The 19,748-nt window shown below is 35.3% G+C and overlaps 1 protein-coding gene across 1 annotated transcript; it reads right to left on the bottom strand.

Moving 5' to 3' along the window:
* Window positions 1-16,199: 16,199 nt before the first annotated feature.
* On the bottom strand, window positions 16,200-17,963 carry LOC149219503 (protein trichome birefringence-like 36). The gene is made up of 5 exons (XM_089386840.1): window positions 17,530-17,963; window positions 17,208-17,379; window positions 16,964-17,128; window positions 16,648-16,808; window positions 16,200-16,539 (listed from the first exon to the last, which is right to left on the bottom strand). Exons 1-5 carry the CDS (start codon window positions 17,961-17,963, stop codon window positions 16,200-16,202), a joined length of 1,272 nt encoding a protein of 423 aa, XP_089242966.1.
* Window positions 17,964-19,748: the final 1,785 nt, after the last annotated feature.

Below are 19,748 nucleotides of genomic sequence, written 5' to 3'. Positions count from 1 at the left end.
CTTGATGTATTCCATGGTATGCAAAGGAACAAACATTGCATATTTAGTGAGAGTAGTGAGTAGGTTACTTACGAATCGAGGAAAACAACAATAGCAAGCAGTAAAATAGATTTTGAGGTATCTTAAGGGTACTAGTCATTATTGTTTATGTTTTGGTCATAATGAGGTTGTGCTTGAAGGATTTATAGATGCAGATACGGCTGAAGATATAGACACCACAAAGTCCACTACAGGTTATTTGTATACGTTTGCAGGAGAAAAAGTATCTTGGGTGTCAAGGCTACAACGAATAGTATCTCTGTCTACAACAGAGGCAAAGCACATAGCTACAACAGATGCTTGTAAAGAGATGTTGTGGATGCAACAATTCCTATGAGAGATAGGAATAAAGCAGGACAAGTATGTGCTTTTTTGTGATAGTCAGAGTTCCATTGACTTGGGGAAAACCCCAACATTTCACTCAAAAACCAAGCACATTGACTTAAGGTATCATTGGATCTGTCATGTGTTGGAGGAAGGGTAGTTATCCTTGCAAAAGATCCACACATATAGGAACCCTTGTGATATGCTCACTAAGATTCTACCAAGAAATAAACATGAGTTAGGGAGAGGCATGGTAGGACCCAGTGTGACTTGATTCAAGATTCTTCATTTGACTTCAAGTGGGAGAATGTTAAACATGAAGCTGGAATAGAGACTTCTATGCCGACCTCGTCGTCCACTCTAATATCTGACAATCATGTTGATGCTGAACCCACTGCCACCCACCATCATTTGACTTGTAACCTCATTGTGTTCCTAAATTTCACATGCAGAATTCTAGATCTTTCTTATTCTTCTATAAATTTGTATTTTCCTAAGCCTTAGAATGCAATCCAGGGCCAAGGCCTATGTGCAATAGAAATTTGTGGTTCTCCATTGTAGTTTTTTCTCTCCTTAATGAATTTTACATATTCTTGTTATCTCGTATTGTGTTTGTCATTAGTTTTATTCTTTGTTGTGCTTCTCTGATCTCAACATCTATAAGTTGTATACCATGACCATCTTCTTTTTTTATGCCACATGTCCATAACAATCGATTTTATACCGATAATTTGGCCAAACAAATGAATTGACAAATATACGAATTATTTTTACCAGCTCAACTGAATTTGATAACTATGCTTATTACATTGTCAATAAATAAATAAATAAATAATACATACATACATACATACATACATACATACATACATACATACATACATATATATATATATATATATATATATATATATATATATATATATATATATATATATATATATATATATATATATATAGCTCCATGGATTACAGTGTTTTCTAATCTGATGTCTTTTCAAATATACTAAGTTTTTTATCAGATGATCCATCAAAATTACCATCAAGCATCAAATATTATGACATATCTATTCTCGAAAACTCTGTGCACCTATCGTGTCAGTTATGCCCTAATCGATTCAATAAGAACTGATTCAACAAGAGAGAGATGAGGAAGGACATATGACATAATATGCATAATCCAATGATTCACTTCTTGGGAGATGAAACAATGAAAGCAATGTGACTATAATATGGAACATTTATTACCGCAATATACTTCCTTACTAGTAGCTACATTTCATTTAGTTGGTAAAATTAAATGGCTAACATTTTAATCCTACCCTGGCCTACACCTAGAAGTATATGCTAGATTAACTCATTTGAATCACCATAGTGAGATAATATACTATAGGTTAAATTAAAGTGAATTGTAGTTTATAGACTCAATTCCATTATTCTACACAATCGCCCTTATCATCGAGTTTGATTGATACAAGTTAGCATTTCCCTAGTGAATTGACATCTACAATGTTTTAGTTTCCCTTGACTCAAAAATTTATTTGTGAACCATAATTACAATCATGAAATTGAAAATTCTATTCGAATAGTGCAAATAGTTAGAACACTTATAAGTTGTCATATTAGTTAACAATTGTTGGAGGATGTGGGACTAATTGTTACTTCCAACATCCATAAAAATAGTGAAGAGTAACACTTGTAACCATAAAGAAACTCAATTGTTGAACTCTAATTTAGTGTACTTTTACTTATAAAAAAAAAATTAGTAAAAACATAACAATATTCTCCAACCTTTCATGCCTGATAATAGTAACTCTAGCTAGTATTCTATGGATGTAACATACACTATAGGAGGTATGCTAGGAGGAAGAGTCCCATAGTTGCATTAGATGAAGTAGATAATTGCAAATTGAAGGATTCAATTGGAAACTGGTGCATTTGTCATACCAAATAGGTTAGCCGCTAAAATATAGTCAAGGAGCTTAAACACCGGAAATTACCATACGATTCATAAGCTAAGTAATCTAAATTACTTCCAACTATGAGATGATAACCTAATATCATACATACAGATATACATACATACACACACACTCACATATCTATCTATCTATCTATCTATCTATCTATCTATATATATATATATATATATATATATATAGATATTTCCACATATATAAATTGATATAAAATTATTATTATATGGATGATATGATAACATTGCAACATGAAATAAACAAAAAATGATATATCATCTCATAAACACATTATTATTGTTTTAAAAATGATACCTTATTATGATAATGAAAACTTTCATATCATGAAAGGAATGCATTTCTTAGTATGGTATGATTAGCTACTCATACAAAGCCTACCATATCTAATTTTGAAAGTGGTCTTCTAGGTATCTTCTTTAACTTGAATTTTGTGATACCTTGATTTTAAATCCATCTTAGTGAATTGTATTCATTTTTTGCAATTGGTTGAATAGGTCCTCAATCCTAGGTAGAGGCTACCTGTTCTTGAGCGTAATTTTGTTCAGTGCCCTAAAATCAACGTGCATTCACCAAGTCTCCACCTTCTCTAGCATAATTATCATGGGTTTCCCACATGGTGATGCACTTGGTCAAATAACACCTTAATCTAATAGTTGCTCCAATGGTTTCTTCTCCTTTTTTACTTCTAGAATGGATTGCCTATAAAACCTAATGTTTGGAAATAGTGAATTTGACAATAATTGGATCTTCTGCTATACTTCCCTCTTGGGTGGTATCCCTTTAAGAAACTAGAAGAGCCCCTTGTATTCTTGTAGAAAATATTCCAATTATTGTCTCTATCTCTTTGTGCACCCCTTTGAGGATGTATTTTCTCTCATTGACTCTTTTGTAGATTTATTTTATCTTAAAAATAATAAAACATATTTCTTGTTATAACTAATAATCTTAACTTATTTGGGGCTTCAGAGAAAAATCTTTGACTTTCCTTTGTGCATGTTGATGATGAATGATTTTTCTTCCTTTACAATGTGTACTGATTAGCTTTCTACACGAAGATTACATTTTGAATGTACATATAGGGAATCCCAAACACAACTCCGCATACATCAAGTAAAACTACATCCAATTATACTTCATTAATAAAATCACCATCTATAGAAAATTTAATTTTACACTATTCGGTCACCTTTATCTCTCCATTCGTATTGACCCATCCTAATGGATCTGGTCTATAATGGTCATGCACCTCTATTCCATATTTTTTTACCAGATCTGTCGCTATGAGATTCTCATATGATCCTCAGTCAAACATAGCATCACTTTCCATGTCCATAACCTATATCTTTAATATACGAAAGATTTTTATCAGCTCCTCCTCTTCCTATTGCTAAAGGCTACTCAGATTCACCCTGTTATAGACTAATGTGAAGACAATAATCGCATCCATGTCCAATTAATTCCTCAAATCCATTGCTATGAGATTTGTGAGCTTCATGTCTTTCTTATGGTTCTTCACATTCATGTCTAGGTGCAATTTCCAATACTTGTTTATGTGACCATCAACATTGCAATGATTGCTAGGATATTTGTAATAGTGTGTTGTGGTTTTATTATTTTGTCTCTTCCCCCCTTTCCACTTCTTCTTCCCCTCCTTAGAAGATTATCATTGTTCTTTTTACTTTGAACCACTTGTCCTCCATTTCTTCTTGCCAATGTTTTCCAAATATTGTGCTTGTACGCAATCCTCATCCACCATTCTGAGTTTTAACAACATCAATTTCTTTAACATATGGCTATGTAAACCCCCCTAGATACCTTGATAGTATATCTCGGTTCTTGGGAAAGATGCCTAGAATTATTTCCATCTCCCCGAACTTTGTAGTGTACTCCTATAAACTCTACCTCTATCTCTACCTAAAGTAATGCCATAGATCCAATTATGATCTACATTATGATATGTAAGAATTTGGATGCTATGAGAGTATTAAAATCGTTTGAGTTAGTTACTATAGGATCCCCTTCCATCCTAAGGGATTTCACATGGCCTTCCAATGAGGTCAAGGAATGTCCATCTAATTTCAAACGAGAAAATTAAATTTTAATTCCCCCTCTATATTTTGAACCTCTAATCGTTAAAATTTATGATTTAATTTCAAAGCATATATCTCACCTTGATATGGTTTGACGTACACCTTCACTACCATCTTAAATGTTAACTATTAATTTCACACGAAACTCAAACTTAATTACTCATTTTCAACTCTCCTAGACTCCTTCTCTAGTTCTTCCTAATCCCCAAATTTCCACTATGAGTTAACCTATTAGTAGGAACCTCCATATTCTCTAAATAACTTGAGCTTATTGGATAGGGCCACAATGACGAAGATCACATTATAGTTTATATATGTGACTTGCACCTCCAACCATGCAAACCTTTCCTCTACTGAATCTAGAGAGTTATCATAAACAATTTTATCGGCTATTGTTGGGGCTTGAAGACCTTCTTAATGTGTTATCCCCCTTGCAAGTCACCTCAAAATATACAAAACACATACTTTGATATGAATATGATCTATAAATTACCATGCATATTACATTGGATACTTCACCACAACAGGTCTATGATAATAAACCAAAATCTATACTACAAAGAGATAATAACTTATATATTCCATATTCGTTTTATTGTTTTTCTATTTATATATGCAATATAGAACATGTGGAAAATGGAGAATAGGTAAATACAATCACTAACGAACCACAATGAATACCAAGACAAGCTCTAGGAAACCCTTATGGGAAATAAACATAGTTACCAATCAAACGGAAACTCTGAACTCAAAATGAGAACTCTAGCAAAAAAACCCCAAAAACATGAAAATTTATATGTTGGAACGACACTTTTTTTTCAAGGTAAATTTTCAACATTTTTTAAAAATGAGAGTGAAAACCAATTTTTTTTCACAAAAACCACTCAAGAAAATGAAAAGTGTTGATGCTAGAATGACACTTTTTTTTTCCGGGGGTAAATTTTTAACATTTTTTAGCAATGGAATTAAAGATAAAATATCAAGACTCTGAAAAACCTTCAATTCCAACAATTTTCAGGCATGGTATTAAAGATAAAATATCACATCTTTGAAAAGCCTTAAAATTCCAACAATTTTTAGTCATGGCATTAAAGATAAAATACTTATAGCTATTTTCAACCATATCATTAAAAATAAAATACCATGACTCATAAAAACCTTAAAATTTTGAAAATTTTATAACCATGGAATTAATACCAAATATCATGACTACAAAAACCCTAAGTTTTCAACATATTTCAACCATCTCATTATGGAAAAATTATATGACTAATTTTGTTTTTTAAATGAAAACCTAAATGAAAGAGGCATTATACCAAGAGAATTTTTTTTTTAAATGCTAAAATTATAACTATTTTAAATTTTAAGCCTAATACAACTTGACACATTGCAATGAAAATTTTAAAACTAACCATCAAATTGACAGGTAGTATAGGCAAACTTGACCCAATGCAATGAAAACTTAAAAATCAACCATGAAATTGACACATAGTGGAGGCAAATTTGATTCATTATAGTGAAACTAACAAATCAACTATCAAATTGACACATATTGGGGTTGGGTTGCTAGTCGAACATCGACACAAACCCTACAAGAATAAACAAAGAAATAAAATTAAAACAAAAATAAAAAAATAAAAAAATTTATAACCTAAAAATAATAATAATAATTAAAAAATAAATTAAATTAAATTAAAACAATGAAAAAGAAAAATATAAAATGACAAAAAACTAAAAAAAAAAATCAAATATAAATAAAAAAATATGTATACAAAAACAATGAAATACCCAAAAAAAAAAAAAAAAAAAACGAAAAACAAAAAAAAAAGAAAGATGAAAATTCAAACTTAAAAAAGTCAGAAAAATAAAATATTTAAAAATACAAAAAAGAATAAACAATTAAAAAAAAACTTATATATGAATCGGCCTATCACCCCTGCCTAAGAGCCTTTGCCTATGACCTCTTTACCTCTTAACGAGAATGGCACATGGATTCTCGAATCATCCCTTCACTTGTGAGGGGGATATAGGGTCATGGGGGCCCAACAAGCGGCATACCCTATCATGCCCCTATCTTAGCAATGGTCTTTCAACTGCACATAGGTAGGTGCGACACCGCTACCCACTATCTTTTCACCAATGCTAATGAGTACAAGCTATGCCTAACATTCAACACTTAGTTATTTTTCTGCAATTCTACTACACATTCATCATTTTACACAGCGGAATAACATTTACATCATCATCATTTATCAATATGCACAACAGAATAACTTTCTTTAATGGGAGGGGCAACTCCCAGATTTGAGTTTGCCCAATAATAATGATACAATCTTTACAAGTATTTTTACAAGTACAACCTTTCCTAAGAACTCCAAAATTCACCTTATCAAAACTACCAAAAATCAGCAAGTCGTGTCAGGTTTCCCACCGCACCGGGTCGGGTCATCCTCTCATTCAATAGTGCCAACATTCTATCGTGTTGTGTAGCTTGTTTGGGCAGAGGTGCCCACCTTCGTGCCACACGTTGCAGCTCGTCACTGGACAAGGGCACCCGCACCTCTGTGTTGTCCTCCGTAACTTGTCTAGGCAGGAGATCCCAACTGTGTTGAGCTCCATAGCTCATCTGAGCAAAGGCGCCCACCACCAGGTCGTCCTTCGTAGCTTGCTAGGAAGGAGCACCTACGTCATCGGGTCCTCTCCACTGCAATCATCGGTTTGGGTAGGAGCACCCACTATAGCTTGTCTAGGCAGGAACGCCCACTGCATCTCGTCTGGGCTAGAGCACCCGCCTGCAATTCATCCATTGGGCATGAGGGCCCACCATGGCTTGTTTGCCTAGAACAACACCTAAAACCTGCAACTCACTTGCCTTGGCTCGGTACTACAACCCTTGGTCTGTCTGCACCTTGCCCTTCCTTGTTCTGTCTTCTCTTTGCTCGCCCAAGTGTTAACGAATGCTTGGTCACTTGAGTTTTGATGGTCCTTCTCTCCACCAAATCGCCATCTATATATACCAACTCGTCGTGTATCAAGGTGGGTCGGCATGCCTAGGATGACAACACAAATCATTCATAAAATCACCAAAAGATGCGTTGGCCCACCAACTCGTCCGCTCCACACGTTGGCCCATCGACTTGTCAGTTTTTCGACGCCTCTATAAAATTGTCGCACGTTCTCCCCCATACTTAGCCGAATTTTCCATTCTCAGTTTTTCGACTCTCCAAGTAGTTGGTTGCGCCGTCACAACTTTTCGTCACACAACTCATTGCCGCGCACTTGACGGGGCGCATTTAACTGAATGCACCTACTCATCATTGCAAACTCGACTCGTCACCTTTAACCGAAGTTGTGTCTCCACCGTTGCTCATCACACATGCTCATCTTGTGGTCGTGACATACTCCCCCACTTTAAATGGTTTTCATCCCCGATAACACCATCTCAGCAACCACCATCACTAAGACTACAAATCCATACGTATGGGTATCCATATGTGTATCCAAAATTTAGGCCTTTTTCATACCAACTGTCATGAAGTGCAGTGGTATTACTTCAATTTGTAATCATTCAAAACCCTGTAGAATCTGGAGCTCTGATACCATCTGTCACGCCCCTATCTTGGTGGTGGTCTTTTAACTACACATAGGAAGATGCGGCACCGCTACCCACTTTCTTTTCACCAATACTAATGAGTACAAGCTACACCTAACATTCAACACTTAGTTATTTTTGTGCAATTCTACTAATAATTCATCATTTTACACAGCGGAATAACATTTACATCATCATCATTTATCAATATGCACACGGTTGCCAATCGTGTCCATCTCACTTGAGATGTATGCTCAAAATATTGGATAACTAACTGCCACGAGAAGCTAACAATGAGCCTCATCCCCATGTCAGTCTAAGAAGAGAGGGAGGAAGTGGAGGCCAAAGGCCAAAGGCTCTCCCTCTTCCTCAGTTATCAGCTCAATCCACCTGTCTGGATCTTCTACCTCCAATCTCTGCAAATATGCTTCCCGACTTTCCATTTGGTCATCAAGTCTAGCATCATCATCTTTCTCCATTGCCTCTAGTCTGCTTGATAGATCCAAGATACTATCAAACAAAGCTCTAATCACCTGTGACTGCTCTATAAGTTTTGCCTTTGTGAAAGAAAACCTCTTATAGACTTCGTCATCTCGCTTCACTTCATCCACATTCATCATTGTCAATTTACATTTAGTTGTCATAGTCCCTATGGTTGGTATACCAATAGTTCTTCCTCACGCCCATCATAAATGTACAACTTCTTCATGTGTAGAACTAATATAGCTTCAAACCACTCCATAAAGTCCATACCTAATACAACTTCATATTCATCTATCCGCACAATCATGAAATCGACTTTCCCAGTCCATTCACCTATGTTCACATCAACTTTCTTAGCTACACCTATCATTGAATCTAGTGGGGAATTCGCTGCTTTCAACTATGCTTAAATTGGTATAAAATTTAGCCCAATATTCCTCGCATTATCTTTACTCATGAAGTTATGAGTTGCACCACTATCCACCATGGTAAGAATAGTGTCAATCCCAATCTTCATCTCCAAATATTCCAACTTGTTCCTTTCATGATCTCATTGTGAGACTGCTTTTGTAGCCACTGTAACTCCCAAAATATGCATCACTCCAATGGAGGTATCGGCTTGTGCTATTGCTTCCACTTTCGGTCTTGAAGGACAATTATTCACCGTATGTGGTTCTTCACAAATCTAACACTTCATAGGTTTCTTCGTCTTCGAGTTGTCATTCGATCTCGAAAGCTCTTCTTTCATAGACTTGCCTTTTGACTTATCTGTCTTCTTCTTTTGTTATTTGGTTCCTTCATCATAATATTCTACCAACCAATCAACTGTTGCAAACACTTCTTCTGGTGTCTTGATCTTTTGTGTCTTCACCTCATTGTGTGCCCAAGGTTTCAATCCTATAATGAAATTGAATACCTTTTATTCTTCCTCCATATTAGGTAACTCCAAGATCACACTTGAGAACTCTCGTTGATATCCTTGTAGGCTCCCTACTTGCTACATATATTTTATCTTCGTCCTTGCATCCCAAGTCTCATCTTGTGGGCTAAAATGAGTCTGCAAAGCTTTCTTCATGTCATCCCACGAAGAGATTTTTTTCCTCACCATTGGAAATCTGATCCATCTTTCTTCGCCACCACATTTTAGCATCTTTCGTCAAGAATTGAGCAGCTACCTTCACTTTGGTCTCATCATTGGATATACCCAAACATTCCAAGTATTGCTCCATATCCCATAAGAAATTTCCAAGAGCTTTTGCACTACTCATCCCATCATAAGATTCGGGTTATTTGACCTTCACATGGGCAACTCCTCCAATAGAACCTTTCCCAACTTCTTTCTTCAAAATGGCTATCTCATTTCGAGCATCGTCAAGTTCCCTCTACAACTTCAAGATTTCTGCCAAACCTTAATCCCTTACAACTCCAACGTCCTTGAATTCTTTCTCTGTTTGCACATACATCTATTCTATAGAATCATATCTGATTTTAAGGTCTTCAAAACCTTCCTTCAACTTCATGTTCTCTTCCTGCAACTTTCCTGTCATATCCTAATGTTCGGCATATTCAGCCTTCACCGAAGCTATATCAGAAGAAAATTCCTCCATTCTATCCACTACCTTGTCCATGAAACTTGTTTCAACATCCCCGCAATATTCCCTCGTCAAAACTTGAGGTTCTTCCACTTAATCAGCCATCAGCTTCACTTGTGATCTCATTGAGACCATAAGCTTCTCCTACTATTCAACTTGACCCTTTACTTCTCCCTGTCGAACTTTTCAAAGCCCTGCGGAAAATTTGATACCGCTTGTCACGAAGCAAAAGTAAAATCTGCTTCACTTCCACAATTCAGGCCTTCCTAATACCAACTATCATGAAGTGTAGTGGTATTACTTCAATCTGTAATCGATCAAAACCCTATGGAATCAGGAGCTCTAATACCATTTGTCATGCCCCTATCCTGGCGGTGGTCTTTCAACCGCACATAGGCATGTACGGAACCGCTACACACTTTCCTTTCACCAATACTAATGAGTAGGAGCTACGCCTAACATTCAACACTTAGTTCTTTTTCTCCAATTATACTAAGAATTCATCATTTTACACAACAGAATAACATTTACATCATCATCATTTATCAATATGAACAATGGAATAACTTTCTTTAATGGGAGGGGAAACTCCCAGATTTGAGTTTTCCCACTAATAATAATAATACAATCTTTACAAGTATTTTTACAAGTACAACCTTTACCAAGAACCCCAAAATTCACCTTAGCAAAATTGCCAAAAATCAGCAACTCAGCCTGCTCGTGTCGGGTCGCCCACCTCACTGGGTCGAGTCACCCTCTCGTTCAGCAGCGCCCACATTCTGTCATGTCATGTAGCTTTTTCAGGCAGAGGCACCCACCTTCGTGTCACGCTCTGTAGCTCGTCGCTGGGCAGGGGCGCCCACACCTCCATGTCGTCTTTCACAACTCGTCTAGCATGCTAACGCACCCTCACCCCCTAAAGAAATGGATCAGAAGGCCTCTCCATTTCCAATGACCCGGCCTCCCCTGGCTCTTTCACCATCCGGGTCTAGGAAGGAGCACCCAACTATGCTTACCTTCATAGCTTATCTGGGTAGAGGCACCCACCCCTAGGTCATCCTTCACAACGCGCTGGGAAGGAGCGCGCATGTTGTCGAGTCCTCTGCACTGTGTTCAATGGTTCAAGTAGGAGCGCCTATTGCATCTCATTTGGGTAGGAGCACCCACCTGTGGCTTGTTCATCGAGCAAGAGCGCCCACCTGTGGGTCATCCACCTAGAACAACACCCAAAACCTGCAACTCGCTCACCTGGGCTCAGTACTACAGCCCTCGATCTATCTACACGTTGCGCTTCCTTTTTCGCTCTTCTCTTTCCTTGCCAAATGTTAACGAATGCTTTCTCACTTGATTTCTGATGGCCCTTCTCTCCACCAACTCACCATCTATATATACCAACTCATCATGTATCAACGTGGGTCAGCCTGCCTAGGCTAACCACACAAATTGTTCATAAAATCGCCAAAATATGTGTCGGCCCACCAACTTGTATGCTTCGCACATCGGCCCACCAACTTGTCGGTTTTTCGACACCTCTATAAACTCGTCGCATGTGCACCCCCATACTTAGCTGAATTTTCCATTCTCTATTTTTTGACTCTCTGAGTAGATCGTCACATCGTCGCAACTTCTTGTCGCACACTTTTTGGGGGGCGTTTAACCAAACGCACCTGCTCATTGTCGCAAACTTGGCTCATTGTCTTTAACCGAAGTTATGTCTCCAACATCGCTCATAGCACATGCTCAGCTCGTCGTTGTGACATGCCCTAACCCACAACGCCTTTGTGGTTGGGCAAGGGTGGGAGGATCGACCTGCCATCCCCATCTAGGGCAGGGCCCTTAGCGGCTAGATAAATGTTGCAGGTCGTCTCATATATAATTTATTTTTTTAATTAAATTTTTTATTTTATTTATTTACTTTTTTTTGTTTTTTCTTGTTTTTTTTATGTTTGAATTTTCATCATTTTATGGGTTATTTTTATTATTTTTAAAATTTTTATGTTATTTTTTAATTATTTTTGTTTTTTCTTTGTCCTTTTATAGATTTTTCTTTTATATTTGTTTTTTCCTAATTTAAATAGTTAAATAACAAACATTTTTAAAAAAGATGCATACTTAATGTATAAAAAAGTTTGAAGTGTGAAAAATATGCCCCCCCAAGAAAAAAAAATTTAAAAAAGGAAGAAAAGGGTTGATGTTTTGCAAAATTTGTATTTAAAAAGATAAAATTATCCATACTTAATATATAAGAAAATTTAAAGTGTCAAAATTAAGCCCAAAAAAAAGGGGGTTGATGTTTCATCAAAACTTTTCAAAATTGGCATAAAAATCACTAACATTTTAAAATAATGCACATTCTTAATACTTAAAGTATCAAAAATATGATCTAAAAAAAGGTGTAATCTGATTCAAAACTTCTCAAAATCAGATGATATTTTCCTACCTCTAAAAAATTAAAAACTCGGTTAAGTTCTCGCTTGATTGGTAACTATGTTAATAACTTATTGGGAAGGTGAGGGTGCTTTGCTCTCTTTTGTTTGGAATGGAAATGGTGCAAATATAAAGGAGAAGCACTCCTTGTGAAGTTTCTTAAATCTTATGGTATGTGGGATACTACAAACACAAACCTCCTCTCTCTCTCTCTCCCCACACTCAACTACTTTTCACTACCATGGAACAAAATGTAAGAAAACATAATGGAATCCTTTTTCCTCATAGTATCATGGTTATAACACAATTTAATATCCAAATAGGGGTTAGATTTTACCTATCCAACCCTCAACATGAGTTACAAATAGACCCCTTTGGAGTCTTGTATATAGTTCCCACATGTTTGTGAAATTTCTATCTACCCAGAAGGTGTTATTAACCCAGTGAATTATTTCCTATTACCTGTTCATGGAAAATTAATTTCCTTGTTGGAAGTAATGAATAACATCATGAACAACGCCATTCACAAAATAAAATTTGGAGTAGAAAACGAAAGAAATCATTCACAAAATGAACACAAGTATTTCTATATAAATGTCCCTGGAAAAACCCTAAAGTTGGGAAAACTAGTTTTTAGATGTTAGGGTTTTTATTTAGATCTTCATTAAAAATTGTCATTGAGAAATTACCACTGCTTGCCTGACACTAGAAAAGCTTCATAATTTTTTTTATCATCAATTTTGACCAAATGGAATTGAGAAATTTCATTGTCTCTCTCTATGGATCAACTCATCCCTTTCAAGAAATCAGACTAGCCTCTGGAACTCACACTAGCAGCCTCCAACAATTTGCACTAGAAATCCAGTAGCCTCTCGAAATTCACACTACCCTTCTTGGAAATTCACACTAGCATTGGAAACTTGATCTACCCTTCCTGGCAAATCACACTACCTCTAGGAATTCAATCTATCAATTCACAATGGTAAACTCACAAATTAAACCTCCTACATAAATAATTTGGCCTCCTTTTGTCACTCAAAAATTAGAAAACTTTGTGAATACTAAACTCCGAAAAAATTCTTCTCAAACACTACTAGTGGAACCATTCTCATGTATCTCTGAAAATTCACCCACTCGATGTTTCTTAGAAACTTCCCATTTATTTTCTTTTATAATCTATCATTCACAAATGAATAGCCATAATTAGAAGTCCACTTGATCCAATCGATGACTAATATCATCTTAGAAACTTTCTTGAAGCTTCTAGAGGTAAATCAATCTTTATCCCAAATAATGTTAACTAATTATCTACTTTCCCTAAGTTTAGACTTAGGAAATATTTAAAAGATTAGTAATTGACATGATTAAGATATTTTCCCTACTAAGGTGAAACTTAAGAAAAGTTACATGGGCTTGGAGATAATTAATTCATCTATGTTCCTAGCCTCAATGACACCTCTCAAGACTAGAATACCTATTGGGGCTATAATATTTAATAATTTCTAGCCCCTTTTCAATGAGTAATGGGGAATGACATGGCATCCTCTCAAACTATGGTGGTCAACAATGATAGGTCAACTTCTGATAGGTAGAACATTTGCATCTAAACACTAATTAATGTGATTCTTGCACCATTGGAAAGATCTTTGAGTCTAGAATAGCACTACACAATTTGGTGGTTGAGCATGAAAGTTTTACCCCTAAAAATGTCATTTAAGGCTTTAAATTAGGCTTAAAATGTTTTAGACACCAATTCTCTAAACTAGCACTTATCGATAAAATTGATCCTATAAGTTGATTCTTACAATTTTTCCACTTTGAAAGGATTGAAATGGATGACAATAATATAATGATCCAATCTAGATTAGTATGATTGCATGAATCCTGGGAATAATGAACATAATGAAAGATGTGTGACTTTTGTATACATAGGTAATCTCACTCAAATGTCATTGTAGAACCATTTCCCTCCCCCCACACATGGAGACTTCACTTATTTGACTTATGGTGGAAAAAGGTTATGCATCCCTTACTTTTCCCTCTTGTAGAGTTTAGGCCCTCATACTCTTTTTTGGCTAGGAGGTTTGCAGTTGTGATGCATTATATTATATTGTGTGATTATATATTACAATATTAGGCTCATTGGGCCTTTGCGTATAAGCTCTCTAACCTTAACCACATAGGTATTCTAGCATTAAAAAACATAACATTAGCATGCAGGCCCCTAAACAATTATATTCACATGGGCAAGCCCAAAAAAACTTGACTCACCAGCCTAATTGAAATATGTCCAATACCAGAGAAGATATTATGGGGATATAACAAAACTTGTTGGAACTACCTAGCCTTAGGGGTTTTGTGTTTTTAACCACATTCAGCTATCTTTTAATGTCTATTTAAGGTGAGGCCTTACAAAACTAGATGGAAATCACCTTGAAGATGGGTTTCCATCGAGCCTTGAGCCTTATACCATGCTAACTTTAACTTTGTGTGTGATTTCCCAAATAGTAGTAACAAGTGAAGGGTATCATGGCAATGGGCCCCTTGTATTTTATGATAGAATTGAAATGCTGCAACTTCTAACCCATGTGAGCGTCATTACCAAGAAAAAGTAATAAACACTAGAAAACGAACAATAATGTTGTCCTTATCCCCTAAATTAACTTTGTACCCTGATATGTCATTTAAAATCCGAATTACACATATCCCCTTAAATCCCCATTTACACCTTTCAAACTCAAATGCAGTAATTCAATTAGCAAAAAAAATTATTTTTCCAAAAAAAATTCCTCCATTATTTTTAAGTGGTTTGTTATTTTGATCTTTCCCCTTAATCATAGATATGATTGATAAAATATGAGTGTTCGGTAAACCATGAATGCCTAAGCATAAGCTTTAGTGAGGATTTTACGAGCTAACTTTATAGCTTAGTGCTAAACAACTTTCCTCCCCGTAGCTTCATTTCTGAATCCTATCGTTCTAGCCAATGCCTTTCTTCCGAACATTATAAAGATTGTGTTATCGCTGGCTTTCATGCACATGGATCACATTGAAATAGTTGGTTGTATTGTGGAGAAAATAACTAAAACCTGCTCCCATATGCACATGGATCACATTGAAATAGTTGGTTGTATTGTGGAGAAAATAACTAAAACCTGCTCCCATATTACTAAGCAGTCATCATTACAAAGATTGTGTTACTGTTGACATTCATGCATAGGAATGTTATTGAAATGGTTGTGTGGTTTTCTAGAGAAGGAATGTTATTGAAATGGTTTTCTAGAGAAGCTCTTCAATGCCTTGAAGAGCAGATGAGAGCATCATTCACAAGGGTGTAGAATATATCAAGTTATTCATTAAAAGGAAGTGCAGCACAGAGCTTAAGGCGTGCATAATGTCTCAACAAAAAAAAGTAGATTGTGCAGTCAATCTGGACAAGGGTTTTCTACATTTACCAGACATGCAAAACATCAGTGCTTTATGCCAGGAGTTAGAAATCAGTGACTCAAGTTCTATATTGATGGAGAAAAAGACAGAAGCATGCCCTCCAGTGTCTACAATAGCCTATCAAGTATCAATATGACCCATTGGTCAAAGTGGCGACTCCTGCGTACTGATCTGAAGCTCTGTAATGATTGAAAATGACAGGAAAACATTATCCCCTGCCGAAACCCTTGAAGATCAAGGAGGCGTATAACAACTCGTTCCCTGTATCTGGCACTCCCGGTAAACACCAATGACTACAATCTGCAAATTGCATGGGATACCTCCTTTGCTGGGTACTGAAATCACTCCTGTAAACTGAAGGATGACCATCTTTTCGAAACTCTGACATTCCTGTGATGTCCAGCAATGTAACTGGAAACCTTGTCTTCTTAAGAACTTGCTTCACTATTGGCACCTCAGGAGGCACAGGAGGTCTGTATACTATAACTTGCACTGGATCTGTCTGGTTGTAGCAACGTTGCCCATTTGGGTCATACCAATAACTAGGGCTACAATCATTCCACAAATTCCATAATTCATTCACTATAATTGAAAAATAGCAACATGGATATTTGTATATAGACATTGTGTATTGTCTTTGCATAACCAACGGTTACCTGTCATGTTTCGGAGAGGTGGTCCTATAGAAAACAAGTGATTTTCTTGGATCCATGTTTGCAGATATCCAGTTTGCCCAGGTTGTCAAGGCTTTCCTGTACCCAACCATTGCATCCATGTTTCTGTGAAGTCGGTTGCCTTCCATCATCGAATCCCATCTGTCCAACCACAAAACTAATTTTCATCACAAAAATATTTTAAAAATCTACAATAAAATCAAATTCAGCACTTGGAATCATTAAATTCATTAAAGCATATACGAAATTGTAAACCCGAGGCTCAAAAGTTTTGTGGTTCTTACGATACTCCTTTGATCTGATGCCACCAATGTGATGTTTCAAAAACCAAGACATCAACTCCTTTCCAGTAAATCCCATTCTTACCAACAGAGTCCAAACGAAGAATTCTCTTCATCTCACGAGTAATGCTCTGCTGAACCAGAAATGGAGCCCACAAAAACTCCACAGACGCCTTGTAATCCTTGTAAAACCAAAAATACTTATATCCACCATCCATATAAGAATACAAGAATTGAATAAAACTAAATCCTGCAGCTTACCAGGGCCTTGAATATTGTAAGAGAAGTTCGATAAACCATAGTTTTCCTATTACTAGGAATCACCGCTTGAAGAATGCAGACCATGGACTCCCATTGACTTCTGGATATTGAGTCTCCAACAAACATTAACCGCTTTCTCCTCAACCGCCAAAGCATATCTGTGGCATTGAATCTGATCAATCACCACCAAATATGTTACATCAAACTTAAAATCCATACAGATTGCATAGGTTATGGATTACTATTAAGCACACGCTCAATATAAAACTAGCAAAACAATGAAAAAAAGGCAAGAATGAGTTGTTTAAACTTTGTTTAGTACCTGGGAATGGAACAACCCCTTGGCTGCCATCTCCATTTCTCATAGTCAGAATCTGGTCTTCCATTCTTTCTACAGTTCGCGCTTCCGGCACTGAGCTCTGTGAGGTAAGGGCATTGTCCAGCGGAATAAAGAGGATACGAAGCATCGTGGACCCACATCCCTGAGAAGAGATTGCATTCCCCTGCAACCCTTTTATTCAGAATTGGATGACTGAGATTGTGGCCTCTGTCTATCATTTCTGCTGCCCATTCTTCATGTGGAGTACCATCAACTGTGGAGACTTTCTCCCTAAAAGTATTTGACATTGAATGCAATTGGAAATTCTTGCTGGTTTCTTCTTCTGAAGAAAAAGCAGATGCAAAAGCATTGTTGTCTGCAACGAAGAGTAGGCATGCAAGACTGCTAAGTTCAAGCATAAAGCTGAGAGAGGCCATGGTTGGTTGGTGACTTGTTTCAACCAGGGAGACCTGATTGATGCGTTATATAGAGAGTAAAAAGAATAACACGGCAATCGAGAGTGATATTGTGGAGCACAGGTCGCAGCTCATTCAATAAACAAACAGTTTTCCATGCATGGTGGATGCTATGATCCGAAGTGAATTAATAATTCAGTTAAATCTTTACTTTTATTTATTATTTTTCCAAAATTCCTAATGATCCAAATCTATGTAATGTAGTTCCGAGGTATAATTCCTCCCGGTCAATATTTTGTTAGACCAGATTTCTGTCCTTCAAAAAAATTTATTTTTTTAAATTAAATTTACCGATAATTTGTTACTTTGTAATAGTGATATAGATATGAGGACTGTTCCTTCGTTCAATAATAATAATGTTCATAGTTTAATTTGCGTTAGTCCAAATGTATTTGGTAGAAAGCAGTTATGATCGGATGCAACTCTGAAACCATGTTATCCCAGAAATGGAGTTGTTTTTAGTGTGATTTTATAGATTTTTTGGTAATAAAATTTGGTGGAAAAAATTGAGGTGAAATTTGATTGGTGTAATTTAAATTGGTTTTTTTACTATATATAGATTCAGCACCTTCAAAAACCCATGGGGCACTTCCATTGTGCAAGGGTTACCCATCAAACTTGTGATTTCAATAAATTGTTACTAAATTTTGAAGAAATTAGACCGAAAAAACCCACCAGAAAAGCTTCCAATTATTGTAAGAGAAGTTCCAATTTAGTAAAATATCTGTGAAGTAACCTTAAATTGGTATTAATATGAGTGAGAGGTGTGACTCAAGAGAACAGTTTAGTAAAATATATGCTAATTAATGGATGCCCATGTCATACAAGTTCCAAGGTAATCAATTGATAAATTCTATTAAAGTCTAGTTTAATCAGTAATTTATATTTTGGTTTTTGTTATATTATTTTGGGTTAATTTTGCTTAAAACGTATAAAAAATTATTAGAATGGTAAGTTTGAATTGAGTAATTTATAAATTTTTAAGATATTGAATTATTTAGTTGTAGTTTAAAAGTTAAAAGTCATTGTTTTTTTGAGTAACTATTTGAGTTAATTTTGGCTGAAATGGGTAGGGACTTTTTCTAATTTTAAGTTTTAGTGATGCAATCGATAGAAATCAAATGTCTTAATTTTTTTTAGTGTAAAAATGTATTTTAAACAATTTAAGTTCACTATCTTACTTAAAAAAAAATATCATAATTCCAATGAAAAAAATCCAAAACATCTACCTCTAATATTAAAACTGCTATATCCATTTATATATTTAAAATCTCAATTTAAATAATAAAAAGTTACCATCACAAAAAAAACACAATTAAATTACCCCATAAATATTATAATGTTTTTCCAAAATTTTAAATAATTTATTGTTATATAAACTGCAAGATTTTTTAATATATACTATTTTAAATGACTATTTTAATTTGATGAAATTTTATATAAAATAATTTAATATTCAACTAAAAATATATAATTTATTTTATTTCAATTTTAGTAAAATTATAATGCAGTTAGTTTTAAAACGCTATGTTTTACGGAGTGTGGATTGAATTATTTTAATGTTGAAATAATGATTTATGGAATTTTGTTTTATATTTTTTTTTAAATATTCATATTTTCATTTTCATATTAGTTGAAAATGGTTTAAAATAACATTTAACCCAAAAAAAATTATAAATTAATATGGATTTCAATTTGTTAAAATAAATAGTTATATAATATTCACGCTCATTAACATTTATATTT

Source organism: Pinus tabuliformis, chromosome Q (assembly GCF_031772625.1).
Source record: "Pinus tabuliformis cultivar Carrire ecotype Pingquan chromosome Q, CPIR1, whole genome shotgun sequence".
NCBI classification, from domain to species: domain Eukaryota; kingdom Viridiplantae; phylum Streptophyta; class Pinopsida; order Pinales; family Pinaceae; genus Pinus; species Pinus tabuliformis.
Note: the sequence above shows the minus strand (reverse complement) of the source record. Positions and strands in the feature narration are given on the sequence as shown.